Genomic DNA, 19,791 nt, shown 5'->3' on the forward strand with positions numbered 1-19,791 from the left:
GTCACAGCTACCTCCTGCATGAAATGGCTTGTGCCCTCTCCCTCACCACAGCAAGGAGGCTTCACAGTTGTAGCTGCAAATTTTACATATTAAAAGGGGAAGGAGAAAGGGGGGAGCAAGGGGAGCATAGATGCAGAAGTAATTATAGCAGAGATCATATTGAAATAAGCCTCAGTTACAAATGCTCTCAGCTTTAAAGAATTCAGATCATCATTTACACTGCAGGGCTCAGGGACTTCTCTGAAATAAATACATGTCACTACACTTCATAATACTGAGGAGGATGATTTGGCTGCTTCTGTGTATCCAGAACCTATTGCTGCATTTTCTCATTTTTTGAATCACCAGTGAAAATTGCCAGGGCATAAGGTGCTAAGATGAGGTCCTGGGTGAAAAATATACCATTCTACTGTGTGATCCAGGATGCTCTTTTTGCACTGAGTTGTTACCTTCTGCCCCAGAGATGGTCAAAGTTCAGTGGCTGCCTGTGTGTATTTGCTTAAGGAGATCTCTGAGCATGAGAAGTATTTTAAGAATGTTAAATGGTAACAGATTACCTTCAGGTTTTAAGGGCCAAGTTTGTCTCTGCTCTAGGTCAGCAACACGTCACCAGGCTCAGTAATGCTGACCTTGTGTCAGAGGTGAAGCTGGCCTAGGTTTTAGAAAGTGCTTACACACATTTCAAATGCTTAAACTGAATATAGCAGCGTCCAGTCTGGAGAAAAACTTAAAATAGAATAGAATACTTTCTTTCCAGGATTAGGTAGGGCCAAATGCTCAATAGGAAATATGTTCTTGAAAGTAAACCTTTATGTGAAGCTGGAAATGGGAGTATGCCATGTATGGAACAGGGATCCTGAAAAACCTCACAAAAACTAAAAGTAACAGTAGATGGTGTGCACTGTTTACTGCGGCTCACCATATGTCTTTTCTTTCTTCTTTTGAGAAGCAATAGGAGGCCCAGCAAAAAGAAAAGGCTCATTTAATCGTGTATTTTCGGAGTATTTGCCTGTAAAACATATATACAAGACCCTCTTAGTGCAAACCCATAAATTATTGCCAGAAGTTATTATACATACTTGTTTTTCAGGAGATTCTGTGTGCAAGCAAACTCCATGGAAATGGCTGGCCACTTGGAATATATCAACCAAACAATAGAGGCAGTGGTCATTGGCTTTGAAACATACGGGTAAACTTTGCAATGCTAATAATTAATGCTCAAAACAGGAAATATTTGCTTGATCAAATGTCCACTGTCAGGACTGAGACAAAGTGTCAGTTAACACTCTCCCATTTGACTTCACCCCTGAAGCTGACACTGAACTACACAGGGGAAAAACGGGATATAGCCAAAGCCTCTGCCCACGCAGGGCTCGGCAGGTCCCATCCAACCTGGTCTTGAACACTGCCAGGGATGGTGCATTCTCTTTCATCCCATTCTCATGGGATTTTTTCCCTCTTTTCATGGTAGAAATGTTCTGTGTAAACCCCACAGGGTGAGTTGGAGTCTGTTGTGTTTAGCATGCGCGCTCTCAGGACATTCACCACGCTGCACCACACCACACATCTTCACACAACACAACATGCTACACACAACATGAGCTGCCTCCACAGCCACCACGAGGCTCAGCAGCCTCATAGCCCAGAGGGACCCACTGCCTATACACTAAAATGTCAAATTCCCATTAAGACCCTGGTGGGGTACATAAATAAGGTGGGGTACATAAATAAGAGGTACATAAAAAACACTTTTGCAGACACCACTGCAGGGCTCGGGGGAGGAAAGGGGCCGAGGCTGACGCACCGGCTGGGACTACAGCTCCCGGGGTGCCCCGCGGCCGCCTCCTGTCCCCATGGCAACGGCGACGCGGCTGCCTGCGGAGGAGGCCGGTAATGGCGGTGGCGCTGTCAACGCCCGGGGGGCTAGGGCCGGGTGGAGAAAGATGGAGATTTCATGAGAGGGAAAGGTGGGATGTCCTGCCTGGGGGTGCGCATTAGCAAGGGGCTGCTCTCTCGCTCTGGGCACAGAGAGCAGAACAGGACGTTGTCAGGCTGGGTGGCAGGTTGTGGGGCAACTCGAAGTGGCTGTCAGAGCCTAGGGGCGGGTGTTGAGGTGCTGAGTTGGCTGTCAGGGTAGGGTGCTGACTTTGAAGCCTCTGAGGTGGCTGGGGAGAGTGGGGTGGCGGTGGGACCTCCCCAGCTCCACGGGAGCCCTGCACTGTGGAGTTTGGTGGGGTTGCTGTTGGTTGCATGGAGCACACCAGGGAGCTGCCTGTGGCCGTTGGAGGAGCCCAGGGGTAGGTGTGAGGTCCCAGGATACACCCTCACCCCCCCTGACTGAGCAGCTGGGCTCTGGCCCCAGCTTTGGAGCTGTGAGACAGAGCAGACTGCTGCACCGTGCTCCTCTGGGAAGTCAGACAGTGTTCTCCCACCTGGATTTACTTAGGTTTTGTACACAGGCTGTAATTAATTCTTCCTCATGACTGTTCTGCAGCTTCAAGAAGCTTGACATTACATTTTCATCTCTGACAGGTAGATTAGGCCCGAATCATTTTGTCTGCATCTCTTCCTCCAACACACATTCTCCTACTGTTTGGCCATTTCAGTTCCCCCTCAGCTACTGCTTTTTTTCCCTCTTAATTTCTGTAGTAATCTCTCATTTAATTTTTCTTTTTTCTTGTCCTTCACCTTTTGTTTGCCTGTCTTCTCCATTTCCATTTTATTTTCTTCTCAACATCTGCTCTTCAAGCTGGATAGTGAGATTCGGACCATGCTTCTCATCAAAACAAAATAAAGCAGTAGTTCTAAATTTAATTTAAGCTAATTTGATTTAAAAACAATTTGGCCAGAAAGCGTTGACAGTGCCAAATCAAATTTAAACAGAAATACAAATCTGTGCACCAAGATGGCCTTTGCCTAATCATCATCTTTAAATATGAGTTCTCATTTCTTAAGGGATTATTGCACTGGCTCAAATTTAGCAGGACCCTGGGCATTCCTTAGTCTTCCACAGGAAAATGTTATTCATGAAAAGGAATGAAGAGTAATGAAACCATTTTGATTCAACTTAAAACATTTTGTGTGATCCTAAATTATACTTTTTAATTTTCTTTGGGAGTTACATGATTCTCCTCTCCCCTTTAAAAAAATAATTAAAAATCAAATGCCACCACAAACCAAAATGCCAACAAAGGATTTAGTATGTTCTAAAAATACCTTCTCATTTTTTAGTAAAGGCTACTTGTTAAAATTTGTCTGAACTAAAATATCATTTTAATCTCCCTCAGATTTCTTTTAGATAATTGCTATGGCCCTTTCACACACCACCCCAGCCCCCAAATAGACAACTTATCCCAGTACTGGGTAGAATTATGCATCTATAAAGCTCTAATCTGAGTAGTGGTCTAGTCTTCATGTGATATTAAGAAAATTAAGCAGGTTGAATCATATCCCAAGAAATAATTCTTACCAGAACCACAGTGTTTAAACAATTCTGCTGGGAGTATGAACTAATCTGTTCTTGTACTCTCCAGTTGCCTCAGTAGAGAAAAAAAATGAGGTGTGACAGGTATTAACAAAGACATAGAAAATTAGTCAGCATTCTGTATTTTATGCTAAATATACGATTTTAAAAGCTAAACACTTAGGAGAGTTCATTTTGTTTGATAATTGGGCTTTTGAGGAAAGACAATTCCAGAGGAAAAAACAATGTTACTTCAAACTCAATCAGACAAAATGAGATCATCATCTCATCAGAGAACCACATTTCTGACAACAAAAGTGCATTACAGGTTATATTTTTCCAAGCTGTATGGGTGGGTAAACATGGAGATAAGTGTCTTGCTGCATTTTTGAAAGCAAACGTGTTAAGTACATTTAGGCTATGAAGAAATTGTTTTCATTTAAAAAACCACTCTGAAATCCTCCCTAATGTTTCTTCTGAAATTGTGCAGAGACATTTTGACTACATTGTGAGCTTTTATGTGCAAGCCTTTTTTTTTTTTTCCACAGTCTGATTTGAGAATAAGTAAAATAAAATACTTCCCAAAAGTTTAATAAAACCTTTGTTTCAGTCTTGAAGTCATATGCTCTGTTATGCAGCTTTAGGTGCTGCTATATCCTCTACCTGTAATGGTAATATAGCAGCTAAGTTTTGTTTTGATTTGATTTGATTTGTTTTATGCTAATTTTGTTATTTGATTCGTGATCTAATTATTAAAAAATATGACTGGTACTTTAATGACATGACTGGAAGACTAAAAATATAAAAATGCAGTTAGAAATGTCCATGTTTTAAAGACTTCTCTAATGTAGGAAAGCACTTTGTAGGTATTAAGCATAAATACAATAAAATTTCTTTTATATTACATTAATCCTGGAGAAAATGTGCACATTACATGAAACAAACAGTGGTATCTATTTCCATTTAAACAGTAGTAAATCTTTAGAAAATGCATGCAAGTGTCATAGGAAATTCTGAGACACAAACTAGTATATTTCATATTGCAGCTCATCCTTGAAACAAACTTACCCACTTCCTACAGACCACATAGACCACACAATTATTTTATGGGTTAAAGAATAATGTCTGGATTTTTTTTAAAGGTAATTCAGTGTTTCTTAGCATCATTTAATGTAATTCAATCCTGTTTAGTATTTTTATGTTAACTGCAAACAACTCACTAACCTTCTGATATCTGGTAGGTTATGGAGGTCCACTTTTAAGTCCTCTACTATTACACAGTGGTGAACTCAGATGATTGTTCCTTCCATGTTCTAATGACAGAAGACAGTAAGTCAGAACCTGGCGCAAAAGCAGGGATACTATAGATTCCCCAAAGCCCGGAAGTATTAGAAGCAGGAGCTGTAACAGAGGTAACAATTGTAAGCAACACAGTAGAGAATACAGAAGTGTGAATAGAGAAGTGAAAATTCTCACACTGACTATTCTGAAGGCTTTGCCAGTGGTGTGCTCTGAAACACCCAGAAGCAGCAAACATTTAGAAGTATCAGGAACTGAAGAGAAGAAAACAGAGGAAAAGGAAAAAAAGGAAAAGCAGCAGCAGAAGAAAGGACACTGTATCTTCCCTCAAGTTGATAAAAAATGTACTTTGTTTTCTGGTAGTAGAAAATGAGACTTGTGAGAAGTACAGCTGTTCCCTTTCTTTGGCTTCTTTTTTTTTTTCCCTATAACTAGGTAGACAGGGGAAACAGTTTTTCAGTGAAGAAAAGTAACAAATTATGTTTCAAACACTAGGAAGGGGAGGGAAGGGAGATAGAGATTCCCCATTGTGTTATCCCACAGTACCCATGATCCAAGAGAGGATAATCACTGGAGATGTGAGAGCACCTTTTCATACTGAGGACTTGGAAACTCTCACACATTTCCTGGAATTTCTGGTTTTGACCATGCATCACATGATGAGTCTGAAAAAGCCCTTCCTGAGGGAAGTTGCTCAAAAATTATAAGTCTGCACAAAAGTGTCAGCTTTGACAAAAAGAGCACTATGTTTTGGCCAGCATAGTCATGGCGTATGTGTTTGAGTGGTATGACCATATTACATGGAAATATTACTTTTACATTAATGTTAACAGTAAAGAATCTTTTCCATGTCTGCATATTTTTGTATCTACACCCATGCTTTCTTAAATCCCAGCATGACATGTCAAAAAATTACCCTTTTCCTGCTGAGCTTTAAAATTTCATCTAGATCTACCAAATCTGTAAGATACAAATCAACCAAAAAAAAAAAAAAAGAGAGAACAACAGATTACCTCTTCCATCATCTAAGTTACATGCTGCTATCAAGAAGTCGTATTGGCGTGAAACTAGCAGACCAGAAAGAATAGCCACATTTTTTCAAATCAATTTAGCAGAAGAATCTTTATTAGCTACTGCCTCTGTTAGATATTGTAAGTGGTATTTTTTGCTTGTTCATGGCTATTTGAAATGATCAGTTTCCCAGGAACACAATTATAACTTACATTTTCACCCTGTATAGACATGTGTAGTTTTTAGAGTACTTTTGTCAGCTTTTGCAGGAAGGTATTTTTGCCATTTCTTTTACATCATTGTGTTCCATTCTGGAAAAAAAAAATAGTAATGTAATGGTTGTTCTGATTTTCTTTACTGTGAGGGTGGTGAGGCACTGGAACAGGCTGCCCAAAAAGTTGTGAATGCTCCATCCCTGGCAGGGTTCAAGTCCAGGTTGGATGGGGCTTGAAGCAACCTGGTCTAGTGGAAGGTGTCCCTGCCTATGGCACAAGGATTGGAACTGGATTATCTTAAGGTCCTTTCTAAGCCAAACTGTTCTATTATTCTATGTCATAGACTTTCTGCAGTGTAATCGTATTACGGAGAACATGGGAGTGTGATTCTGCGTACTTTCCATTTGCTTTGGTTTTTACTTCTGGTGAGTTTTTTCACAGCACTGGTTAATGTGTTTACTGCAGAAGGTCTTGAATGTGTTTGACCTCAACTGGCTGCTACAGTTTCTCCTATGTTTACTCGAACCTTCACAATCATAGAATCATAGAATGGTTTGGGATGGAAAGGACCTTAAGATGATCTAGTTCCAATCCCCTGGTGTGGGCAGGGACACCTCACACTAGACCATGTCACCCAAGGCCCTGTCCAGCCTGGCCTTGAATACTGCCAGGGATGGAGCTGTGTCTAAGATTGCCCAATAAGGCAACAGTCCTTCTTAATCCAATAAATAAAAATAGATCACATTAAAATAATTAGAGCACTGACCAAATCACAGTCTCTCCTCCTTTTGACTCCTAATCTAATTCTTTCTATCCTATCATTTTGCTATCACATTGAATTTGGTAGCCTGTTCTCCCTACATGGTTCTGTATGAGCAAGGCCCTACCAGCTTGCCATCTTTCCCTCCTTCTGCTTTCTCTCCTCCACCAGCAGAACCATCAGAACAAAGACCATCTGATTTGTATTCTGAAACTGTGGAGTGTATCAGGTATTTCAGGAATAACAGCAAAGGACTCAGAGAACTGTATGTGTCACCCCCTTCATTCTTTCCTCTTACTGCCTCGCACATCACACACATGCCTGCCAGGCGTGGGCCTGACTCGAGGCACTGCTGTGGGAAAGGGAGGAGCAGAGCGGGGCTGAAGCTGTGGAGAGCTGGGGCAGCTGCTGCACTCAGGGAAGGAGAGAGAGAGCAGTAGGTTCTGCTGCTGCAGGGAATAGCCCATTCCCCCGCTGAAGCCACTGTCTTTCCAAGTAACACTTGCCATATCTTTCCACTATTCTGGCATGTGCTGTGGGAGCAGAAAGGCCATGGTGTGGTAGTGCGCTAAGCAGCATCCTTCTTTACTTTTCCTACCACTGATTCCATGTTGCTTCCCATCTGTGATGGGGTGTTCTGGTTGGGGCCTGCGCCTATAAGAGTTTGTGGCAAAACACCCATTAGATTCAACAGAAGTGCTTGAAAAGATCTGTCCTTTTCCTCTGGTGTTTTTTTAGGTTAGTAGCTTGCCTATTTTATCCATAAAATATTATGTGATCTATAAATTATCATAATAAACCTGTAGCAAAATGCTGCCTGAAATGTCTTGAGAGCCATAGTGAAATTGAATATATGCCTGAAAAGGGGGAACACACTCAGATTTACAGTCTTGATCATTTTCAAATCCTAATTATATTTCAGGAAAGGGAAATGACAGTAATTCACTCAGAATGTTGGCCATACAGAAGGGCAAATTGCAGTAATACACTTAGAATGCTAACCCATAAAGATCTTTTTCAATTGGTCTACCAAAACAGCGTACACAGCTATGTAGCTGTTCTATACTAATAAGCATCTATAGTTTTTTAGTAGGTCAAAGCTGACTTGAGAATTCTAGAAAGCTGTTTAAAATCCTAGCTGCAGAGAAATTTCATCATGTGCTGTTGTGATCACCTTGGTTTTTGAGATCTTGCATTACTATGTTGAGGGTTTTTCTGTCACATCTGTCCTGATTTCAGCTGTAACAGTTATTTTTTTCCCTAGTTATTGGCTGAGTTTAAACGATGACACATTTCTATGGCCCCCCTCTTGGGAATCAGTTCCCAGATCATGGCTACAGTGAGCTGCATGATTTACAGAGAGAAAACTTATTTCCATTGACACTGCAGTAATGTGTTAACATAAACATACTTTACTAAATTATTCCCAGAGTTTTAGTGCTGCTTGCCCTAGAAGACACTGCCTGTGTAGTTACCCTAATTAATGGAAAGTGAGCATGATGGCTGTTTGGAATGAAAATGACTTCAAAGAATGAAAGGAGGGAACCTTGACCTCCTATTGATCTAGTGCAGAAAAACAGCTGCACACACAGACATATAAAATCTTTAGTGGATTTATCTGTGAAATACTTGATTGAACTTTGGAGTCTTAGTATAGATCTTAGCCTTTTTGTCAAATACTCAGTTAAGTAGCTTAGATGAGCAGTATACGCACTCTACATGAGCAGTAAAGACATATGGTGATTTTGCTGTCTGACATGGTTGCTATATATCAATGCCAGTTTACTTTGGTCTGAATGCAGGAGGAACTAAATTGCTGGCTGAGAAGATACCACATCAAAATTCTGCATCTATAAGCATGCAGAGTAGTATGATCTCCCAGAAAAAAAACACAGTGGCTCAGCGAATATCATCAGCAAAAGTTCACAAAATTAAAGAGCTGAAGAATGAAATATTTGACTTACAATGCAAATTAGAAGCATTAAGCTTAGAAAACCGCATTTTGAAAGAGCTTCAGTATCGACACTTGAAAGCAATAGATAGATACGAAAACTTAGGAAGCAACTTGAAGTATCTCCTAGCAAGTCATTATAATGAGGTGAGAACTTTAAGGAAAAGCCTGAGGATGTCTCAGGAGGATGAGCGAAATTCATCCAGGAAGCTCAGAGAAGTTGAAACATCGCTGGTAAAAGCTAAAGGTGCTTTGCAGACTTTGCATATGCTTTCAGGAGACAAAACTCTTGCAGAGAGAGAGGAACTTGATCACAGATTGTCGGTCCTTAAAGAAAAAATTGAAGTGAATGATAAGAGAATACAGGTAATATCTGCATAGCATTGTATTTATGGAACAATAATAGGAAAGGTTTTGTGCAAGAATAGTGGAGTTTTTAGCTGCTTGTCACATTAATGATTCTAATACAGCCCTGTAACATTGAACATTCCTTTTAATCCAGTGCAGTCCTGAATATCAGATACTAAAAATGGCAGTAGTGCCTCCTTCCAGTATTTTAAAATCCGGCAGAAATTTATAAGTAGGATAAGTTTGGCAATAAAGAACTTTTAGGAATTATTTTAACTTGTATGCCTTAATACTACTAGGTGAGAAGCATAGCTTATAGCTAGAGGGCAATCTGCAGCAGTGTCTACTCTGATCCCTGCCAGCAGCATGGGGTACCCATGCTTGCATGGGCCTCTGAGCCACAACAGGGCAGACCCTAATTTACTTTGGCAAAGCACAGGGTTAGTCATACATGAAGACCACCAGGCTGCTCTGTTACTTTACATGGTGCTGGTGGGCAGTATGGACATACCTACGCCTCTTATTAACTAATTACTGTCACTGTAGCTGTCTATAGGGCAGCTGCTGAAATGGGCAATAGTCAGGTGTCCTAGGCTTTAGGTTTGGTTCTACTGTCGGTTTAGCATGCAACTGTAGTAAAAGCTTGGTGGAAGTTTAAGAGGAGGTAATTCAACTCCTTTTAATATCTTGTGCTTCTTTTCCTTTTTTTTTTACACAAAAAGGCAAGAATACAGTTTTTAATACAAAACTGGAAGAGTGAAATTTCTATTTCATTAATTTCTGTATTCCTTAGGATATATTATATATAGAATCAATAAAAAGCCAGTAATCTTAGAGGCATTTTGCCATCTGAACAACTAGGGCTGAAATACATTTATTACCTGAAAGAAAATGAAAATATGAACAGCTGAACTCAAATGGGTTTTTGAAAACTTTCTGTTCATGGAAGTCCTAGTGAGAAGATACAAAAAGCATGCAGAGCTGGGTGTCCATATTACAGTTTTAGTAATTATAATTTCAGTGCAGGGCACTGGCTTCTAATGATAAAGTACTTAATAAAGTACTCCATAAATTACCTAGTTTTCATTTACACTAAGCCTCCTTATGGTACTGCAGTTAATAGATCTCAGTGTGAACAGACATGTTGTCTTAACATTTCTCAGTGATGACTGTATTCATTAATCCACCAGACAGGCCATGTAGAGCTTTATTTTTTATGCTTGAATGCCAAATATGCTTTTTTGTTGTTCATTAAAATTAGATTTTATACCAGGTTTTGCTCATTTTAAAAGTAATTTTTCAGATACTTCATTATTTCATGCATTGTTCACAACAGACTATAATTATTAGAAGCTTACTTTCCATTACATGATCATACTTATTTTTCAGCTCTGGTAAGAACTGTTATTTTTCAGCAGTCACACTGAGCACATTCTTATATTAAAATACATAATTTTTTTAAGAGCCTGGAAAAGCAGCTGAAGTTGAACAATAGCAGCTTTAATCGTCAACTGGCAAATGAGAACAGAAAAGCTCTGGAAGCTGGGATAATTACAAAGACCTTGCAAATGGAAATTAACTCTCTTCACCAAAAAATTAAGGTATTCAAGATTTTAAACAGGTTTCTGCTCCTATGAGAAAATTCAAGTATTAAATGTTACCTATTCCTTTTGCCTCTTTTATATTATTTAGTAATGGAATTTTTATTTCCTAATTGAGTCTATAGTTTATGAAAAAAAAGGTCAACTATCAAATGATGAAATTATTGTAGGGTCTACTTGTCACAAGTTCAAAGTAGATCAATAAATATTAAAAACAGAGATGAATGCATTACAGTTTGAACAAATAAGACACCCCAATTTGCTACTGTTTTGATATATCTGGGTCAATATATTTACCTAAGTTTAAATGAGCTCCCTTACAGAAACAGTTTCAAATTAAAATTAGCCAAATATTACAATCTGAAAAACTATCCTTTAACAAAAAGCCATATATAAACCTTTCAATTGTTTGTTTAAATTCCAGCTTGGGTTTTAAGCAAATATTTTTGGGACAAATATGTCCAGTTCAACACTTACTGTAATGTCTGTAAACCAAACATACAGAAAAACCTAAAAGTGACACTAAATAGAAGTAGAAACAAAATTACCATGAATGGGATGTCATGAGCTGTAAACAAGAAAAAACAGTATATATTCCAGAAAACACAAAAGCCCTTCTGGATTTTTAGTAATTTAAACTGTTTGCTAAACAGTTAAAATACACTTTTTAATTCTGTGTAAAGTGACTGATCCACCCATTAGCCCTGCTAGGGAGCATCCTCCTTCTAAATGGAATCATAATAAATGTAAAAGATGTTGTTATGGGGAGCTTTCCCAGACATTGTGAAGGGCAGAACTGGTGACTCCTGAAGGTTCATGGAGCTTTGTGTTTCTGTACAAGGGCATTCACTGTTTGTATCAGGTGCAGAAATATTCCTCCTGTTACTTGGCAGCAGCCAGACTGCCCAGCAGCAGAAGCTGTACAGTGCTTTTCCTGGACTTGCAGTGCTATTTTCCTGCAGGAGTCTGATCTCCTCCTATATGTGCAGATCCAGGAGGCAGGAATAGTTACAGTCTCAAGAACACTAATGTAAAACTGATCCAAAATGTAAATTATTTGGAAGTACAGTTCTCACCCTAGCGCTTCTCTAAAATATTTGTTTCATTTGTTTTCCACACAGTTTTCTATGTGTGTCCAGTTTTCCCAATATTCTATTTAGATTCAGAAACCTTCTATTGTTTTACTGCAAACAAAGCCAGACATGCTTTTTAACCTTGTTTCTGTACCAGGACAGAGTTTTGGCTTCCACATTCATAGTTTTGGGCACCTGGTTCGTTCAGAGCATTGAAGGTATTTGGACACGCTATCAAGACAGCCAAAGTAAATGTAGCTGTGATTCTTCACACTAAACTCCAATACAGTGAGAGTTACTGAAATCTCTCCTCTGTGTTTCAGATAAATTTCAGTAAGGCAAGAGGACTCTTGCTAAATAAATGTTAAACGTGTGCCTCTGAAGTTTATGTCATTTCCTGGGCAATATTTTATAAAATAGAACTGAGCGTGTTCTAAGGTCACTGAGTAAAGAATTTTTATTAAAAGAAGGAAGTAAAGGCAAAAATTGCTTAGTCTGAAAAAAATAACTCAGAACAACAAATGAAGAAATCACTACAGAAGACTTCATCTGCTGAATATAGTGTTATAAAAAAGATCACATAGGTGTACAGCTGTGTTCTTAGCTTTAGAAAGGGAGAATTTTGATTTGGCTCATGAAAGCAAAGGACAGACTCCTAGTTATGCAAATGACAAAGTCACCACACAGCTTGGCACAATGCGAAAACATTGACAGTTTTTTTCCCAACACGGGAAAATTAAGTTGGCAACAAGTAATTCTTAATGCATATTATAAGTTTAATGTTGTTTATTTCTTCTTAGGAAAAAGATCGTCAACTTTTTATAAAAAATATCTATGCAAATCGGATGCCTAAAATCCCAAAAGGCAAGAGTGATGCAGTACCTCTTGGAAAAAGTATGTGTACATTCATTTTCCTTTTTTTTGGTTTAGTTGCGTGAAACTTAATTTGCTTTATAGCTTGGACATATGTTCCAAAATAAAAGCCAACATAATACTTGTGTATGGGCTAAAAATATTCTGTTACATACAATTTAAAGAGAGTGCTTGGGTTTTTTTGCTCATTTATTCTATGAATACAAATACATTACTTGTTTTAAATATTTAACCATATTTTTCATCATGAATAGTGTTTAGCATACATAATTTGAGTACAGTGCCACTGAAGTAGTGCTGCTATTTTAAGTGCATATTTGCATCAAGAGCTGTTTGCCTGTTTGTTTTTTAGCAAGGTGAAGCTATCAGTCCCCAAAGCTTTTGCAAAGTTTTGTTCAGGCTGTTCCCTTTGACTTGGCCTGGAGAAGTGGCTACCCTGGACCTAGAATTCCTGCCAGCTGGTTCACTAACTGAAAGCACCTCATAAACAACCCTTCTGTATCAAGTTCCTACTTTTAGTACAGACTTTCAAAGTGCTTTCATACAAGCAAAATTAATGAATTTAATGAGGTCTTTAAAAACTGTTTTCTCATCTTTAAAATCCTTACACTGTGTTACTTCTAGCAGAGATGCTTCAATGTCCATTATTGAAGCTCCAGCAACCTACAATTTGTTGGAGTGTAAGGAGAGGAGGAATTTTCAGATACAAGGTTTAGGAGTTTTAATAGCCACTGTGATCATTGCACGGTCAGCTTATCTGAGAGAAAAGAATGTTTATCCTTAGTAGCCCTTTGGGTATATAGTATAAGTAAATTTAAATGGGCAATAACCCTGTTATTGTCTATCCTTTCAAATGTTTCTACAGAATTGATGTTATTTAAAATAATACAGTAGAATGAGAGAAAAGAACGGTAGAAAATTAATTCCACCAAGGAAGAAAGAACTCTTTAGTAAATAGTGTTTTTTTTCACATGGGTGTTCAGTTATTGGAGAGAAATATCCATTATATACAGTCTCGTCTATCAAACATTCCAAGAGTGGGAATCCCCCTTGTGTGGGATTCAACTACTTAATTATAGGTATCCAGTGCCATTTGAGATGTTCTAGTACATTCTGCCTGGCCCTGTAGTTGTTGTTCCAGAAAGACACAGGCGTCCCATCTGTCCTATGTAGTATCAGCCAGCCTTATGTAGATATCCTGAATACTTGAGGGCATCTCGAATAGCATGAGGCGCCTGTGTTCAGACAAGTGGATCCCATCCCTTGAACTGAGCGAGCAACAGCCAAAACCAGCTACAAATCATAGAAGCCAAGAACTTAGCTGCCTGTGTGCTCACTATATTCATCAGGGCCAAAAATGTTGAAGGAGACACTGCTTAAGCACTTGCAAATTTCTGATTGTCATATTCTTTAGAAGTTATATCTAGAATTAATTAATAAATGTTTTATACAGAAACTAATAAACAGATTTCAAGTACTTCCCCCACATTGAAAGTGATATTTTGCCTCCTACTCAGGATCATAAACATTCTGTCAATACCCTGAAGGAGAGCTTCCTGCTCAACAAACTTATCCCCTTAATTTTGGATCATGATCTGAACATGACTTCCTTGGGTTAAGCCCTCTTTAAAATACTGGTCAGATATTCCTGCTCCTCAGTGGAAGAAGGGATTGGAGCTTTCTTCTTATGGGTACAGAGGACCTCTTAAAACTTACATGGTAGCAAACATATCTGCTGGAAATATTGCCCACAGAATTCTTCAAATTATGGTATTGGTACAAAATCTTATCATAGTTGCTTATGTCTTTCCCCTTCTTTACCTTTGCAAATTTATTACTCTGCCTTAACTTTTACAAGTGAAATGCAGGGAAAAGGTTGGCAATTCAACCTGTAAAATTAAGAAACACAAATTCCTACTTCTCATTCCAAGTCAGACACAGATTTTATGAAGCTCTGAATTCCAGGTTTAGTTACACCACGGAACCAGCTGTGACTTTTTTGTCATTTTAGTAACCTACGGACTTGTATGGTATTGTCATTTAAATTACAGTACTTAACTCACTGTTTATGATTTAAGTTCTTTTTTTTAAGCAAGATAAGGGGGCTTAGCTGAAGAGAGACCTAACGTTTTGCAATGAAAAGGTTCCAAGCAAAGTTACGGGATCTTTTGATATTTTTGGCCAATAAAGGTTTCATTCTCTATCAGTTAATGGAAACAGATGATTTAGAAATCTAGAACTGGAATTACTGACAATTTTTTTCCATTTCACTATTGACTCGATTCTTCGTATAGAAGATTTAGAAAGAGCTACTTCTTCAAGACGTAATTATTCCAGTAATAATTTTTATTAATTCAAGTAATAAAAAATAATTATTTAAAGTAATACGTTATTATTTTTATAGTAATTATTCAAGTAATTATTTTTAGTCTGTGTTTACAAAAATTTTCACCCAGAGGCAAAGAAGAAATGCGGGGTTGCATTTATTACCTCTCTTGATGAGCAGCTGAAGGTAGGCTGGCTTAGGTTATCAGAAAGCTCTGTGTACCTACATAAAATTGATTTATCGAATGAAGCCGTTCATTTCATGAGCTCTTGATAGAGCAGTTTGCTCAGTTGTGGGAAGGTCACAACAGCTGATCTAGAGGTACAGCTCCCTCTAGTTCTGAATCTGAGGAACGCTCCGCTGATTCCTGCTGAAGCAGCTGGTAACTGCTTGCTGGTTGCCTTTTGAAAGGGAAAACTAATGATCTCCGTATCATCGGAGCCATGCCTTCAAGAGTAATCCTCAACAGCCGTTTTACCACCAAACTGCAAACGTTTGAAAACCATTGTTTTTACAAAGTGTCCTCCTCTGATTTCAGAGATCAAAACTGGGAACAAGGTCAAATGGTGATGGAGGCAAGATCACATTTTTGCTGCTGTGCCAATAACTACTGTACTTATGTCAAAATTATTCTAAAAATAGAACAAAAGCAGAACATACCTTCCCCATCCCATCTCCATTCAGCTACTTTTTTAAAATGTCTCAGTCTCTCCTTTTGTATCCCTTTTCAAAGACCATAGATATTTCAGTGTTAAGCATTTCCTCTGGAAAATTTGGTTCCATTAACTTGAGAAAGGTGAGTAAACAAATCAGAAGATATCGAAGCAAGCATGTTTATTATACTCTTTTAAGATCTGAATTTAGAAACCTGAAAGGTGAGGCCTTATACCAGATCTCTTAAACTTTCATTGGAATGTTACCAGGCAAATGAAGCCCATATGGGTTCTAGGACACAGATGCATTTGTCTGGTCTATCTGAACAGGACTTTGCAGATCTAAAACTGAAGTATATTTATGATGGACAAATGAAAATCCTCAAAAGTCCAGGTATGTGTTCCAGTTTGAGCATTTATAGATCAGACAGAACAAAGAATTACTTTCTTAAAGGGCATTAAGACATGCAGCACAAAAAGGTTTAAATCCTAGGCCACATACCAGAATTATCAGTCATCAAAGAGATCTTTGTTTATATCAACCATATAATTCCAGAAACTATTGTATTACTAATGATTGTCCTTTTCAATAGGCTTCAGTATACACAGATCAGTACAAGTAGATAAAGACATTTTTGGACCACTGCTGCTGTCAGAGTATGAAGCCCAGGAAACAGAAACCAGCCCTCTTCAGCTTACAAAGGTATGAATGATCTGGATCCAATCCCTTGTTTAAACTCTCAGCTAAGCTGTTTGTTACTCCATATGTTTCAATAATATGCCTGAATCGCCTCATCCATCTTCGTAACATTCTAGGATGTGGATTTTGTGTGAATGTAATTATATTAAACATATAGCACAAGTAATGATACAAAATAAAAATATGATAATAATAGAGATTACAACTTTTTATAAGCGTTTCATGACTGTGTACTTTTACAAGTCATTAAACAAGCATTCCCTTATTATTTTTACCTTTAATTGCCAACTGTAGGAGGAAACAGCTCCAGAAGATAAAAGTCAAAAAGCTGAAGTAAATGAAGTATACACAGATGCTCAATGTAGAACAGAAAAACAATCAACCAAGAAAATACCAGAGCCAGAGACTTTTAATAGGACACATAGAGGTATTTTTTATCATTTTTCTCAGAAAGTCATTTGATCTCTTCAAAAGATGAATGAACCAATGGTATTGGTAGGTTACTTGGGTCTAACAGCCATTAGCTGGTATCTGACTGACAGGAGCTAGTTCAACAGAACAACATATGAAATGTCAGTGAAATATGGGTGCTGGTGGTGCTGCCCTGACAGCAGAGCGGTTGCATGGTATAAGGCATCTTCATATTCCTGTACTACTTGGGTTGCCCAGAGAAGTTGTGGCTGCCCCATCCCTGGCGGTGCTCAAGGTCAGGTTGGATGGGGCTTGGAGCAACCTGGTCTAAGTGGAAGGTGTCCCTGCCCATGGCAGGGGGATAGAACTAGCAGAGCTTTAAGTTCACTTCCAAACCAAACCATTCTATGATTCTAAAATGCAGTTGTTGGTCACAGTGGTAAAAAGTCAGTGCTTGATTGGTAAAAGTATACTTTAGTTATTGTTAATTCCACACTGATCAAATACAGAACTCACATTTTTGTTGTGAATCTTTGCCATAGCTGATGTCAACATGTATTTCTGGCTCAGGAACTATTGCTGAGAAAGAAAAAGGACTTCTTCCAGGGCTGGGAGTATCTCCGCATTGCAGTGCACAAACAGATTTTATGTACTTCTTAGCCATTGACTGTGTTCTCCTATAAAACTTACGTGCAAGGGACTCATCTACAAACACCTTTATTCTGAAGGAATTCTGTAGAAGAGAAGAAAGAAGGAACCAGCGCATCTATTCCTTTATCCGAGTTTTTCCTTCTAAAAATACTCATGTTAATTTCATTACAGTATGGCTTGTAGAAAGAACTGAGATCTGAAAACCATCATGCACTTATGGTAGGAGACGTTACATGACCTAAAGGTCACACAGTCACAAAGGTGAAACAGGTTGTTGAGGTCACTTACTAGATCAGTAACAGAGCTGGTAATCTGGAATGTGTTAACCCCTGTGGTTTGTACTCTGCCTTTTCAGTTGCAGCCTTCCAAGACCCCATCAGATAACCCAGTCACCACTGTCTTTGAAAACCCCCTTACAGAAAACACTGGTCATCTGATTCTGCATGTGAATGTCTCTCCTAACTGTTTGCCAGACTCCTCCAGTTTTCACTCACTGCCAGCATTAGATTACTTAACTATTTTAGTTTTTGCAAATCTATACACTCCTCCTTTAACCTCAGTCTAGAGGTACTATTTGAGTCTCTCCAAAGCACAGAACCTATTAGAATTTGTCCCCTGCAGCAGACAAATGTATTTGCTGTAGGCATTCAATACACACATACCTTTTCCTACTAGAAAGTGGAGGCAACTCATTTATAGGTGAGAGGCTTGCCATTTAACCTGCTCCATGTGATAAGCAGCTGTGTTGACAGTTAAGGGAAAGAAAACCATAAATATATTGAAGTTCCATTTAAAAGCAAGAAAATTACAATTAAGGAGTTCAGATCTCATGTGGTTTTTCTCTTGCATTGTACATGACTTTTCTGGTCCTATATTTAGCCATTACTGATCATGTTTGCATAATAATTCATTTAATGAAATTGAACATAATAAAAAAGAGAAATATATTTACCTGGATTTAATGGCATAGTAATCTTGTTTAAATCTTGCCACATCCTGTTATATTTGTTAGTAAATAGCATTGTCACAGTCCTCAGGACTGAAATACCATTAACAACTTAAGCAGTAAGGAAGTGAAACTTAAGAAATAAGGAAGTGAAACTTTCATTAATGCTTCATGACTCTTTATGTTCCTAGGAAACTTACCCTAAACACCTCCATATTTCATTTTAGACTATTTACAGGAGGGCAGACTCCTGATGGAAGAACACATTTGTTTGGGATTTATGAAAGAAGAAAAAGAGACAGATTTGCTTAAACAGGAGCTGAAAGAAGTGATGAAAACTGAACAAACTCCTCTAAGTGACAGTATGAAGGAGAACAATCAAGAGGAAGATGCAGTGAAAGAACATGAGAAAGAAGAAAACAAGCCAGACAAAGAGCTAAATAACAGTGAGCAGCCACAGAGTAACGGTGCAATTTCAGGTCCAAGAAACAAAACAACCATTAGGCTGAACAAAAAATACATATTCTCAGAAGCCACTGAGAATTTGCATCTTGGGCTTCTTACATCAGGTACAAGATCAAAACACAGCAGGCTCTGCAAGCACAGGCAGGATTGCAGTGGAACAGCTGAATCAAAAGTGAAAAATTCCTTTGGGCTGTATGAACCATCTCGTGGTAAAGGCACCCAAAGAAGGCAGAAGGACAGTTTCACTGAAGCAGAGGCTGTGCTCATGTAACATTTGCTGAAAGGAAACCATCTTAAGAAATGACTCTTTGGACCAGGCTGGTTTTGAATATACAACCCTTCCAGTTCTAACATGGGAAGAAGGAAGAATTGAAAGGATGCAGGATTACATAAGCCAGATTTCAAACCACCACTACTAGTTCATCACATAAAGCATCTAACACCAATCATTATGAATAACCTCATGAGAATATACAAACTATTTTATTTGCTAGTTACATACATCAACTTAGCTTTACTCTAGAAATAGGGATCCTTAAAAACTTTTTGAAAAGGCAATGTTTTTACCTTAATTAAATGCATATTAAATCTTATAAATACTGACAATGTCCTTCAATGATTTTTCCATAATGGTCAGTTGTCACAAAAGAACACTCTCCCATTCCTGGTCTGTGTGCATGCATGCACATGTGTATTCACCTTACAAAGAGAGCCTAACAATGCACACACATTTGTACCTGTTACCAGGAGTCCAAGTTAGCCCTTATTTTGCAACTTCCAAGTTTTGCATTCTCTCTGCAGTTTGAATTTTGAAGCTGATTATTCGTTAGGCAGCCAAAGTGAGCAATCTGCTTTTGTAAGGTTCAATGTTGGGCAAGTAACAACGATGCTGTAAAAGAAAGTTTTTATTTTCTTCACTCCTGAAATAGCTTCCAGAATTCACACACAATAAAAATAATTTGCTATTGCTGTGTTTTCACTACCATTATAAAGCTCTAAAGCTTCATTCTTTTCCACTGTTGGAACTTACCAAAGCAGTTTGCCT

General features: G+C 38.4%; 1 protein-coding gene across 1 annotated transcript; it reads left to right on the forward strand.

The window, feature by feature from the left end:
• The first annotated feature begins 1,893 nt into the window (after nucleotides 1-1,893).
• Nucleotides 1,894-19,194, forward strand: LCA5L (lebercilin LCA5 like). Its single transcript, XM_005151804.4, is given in 9 exon segments — nucleotides 1,894-1,967; nucleotides 4,898-5,079; nucleotides 8,530-9,065; nucleotides 10,511-10,648; nucleotides 12,522-12,615; nucleotides 16,167-16,276; nucleotides 16,568-16,700; nucleotides 18,509-18,997; nucleotides 19,000-19,194. Coding segments are annotated over 9 exon segments (1,800 nt in total). The 3' UTR covers nucleotides 19,044-19,194.
• The last annotated feature ends 597 nt before the right edge of the window (nucleotides 19,195-19,791 follow it).

Source organism: Melopsittacus undulatus, chromosome 2 (assembly GCF_012275295.1).
Source record: "Melopsittacus undulatus isolate bMelUnd1 chromosome 2, bMelUnd1.mat.Z, whole genome shotgun sequence".
NCBI lineage: Eukaryota > Metazoa > Chordata > Aves > Psittaciformes > Psittaculidae > Melopsittacus > Melopsittacus undulatus.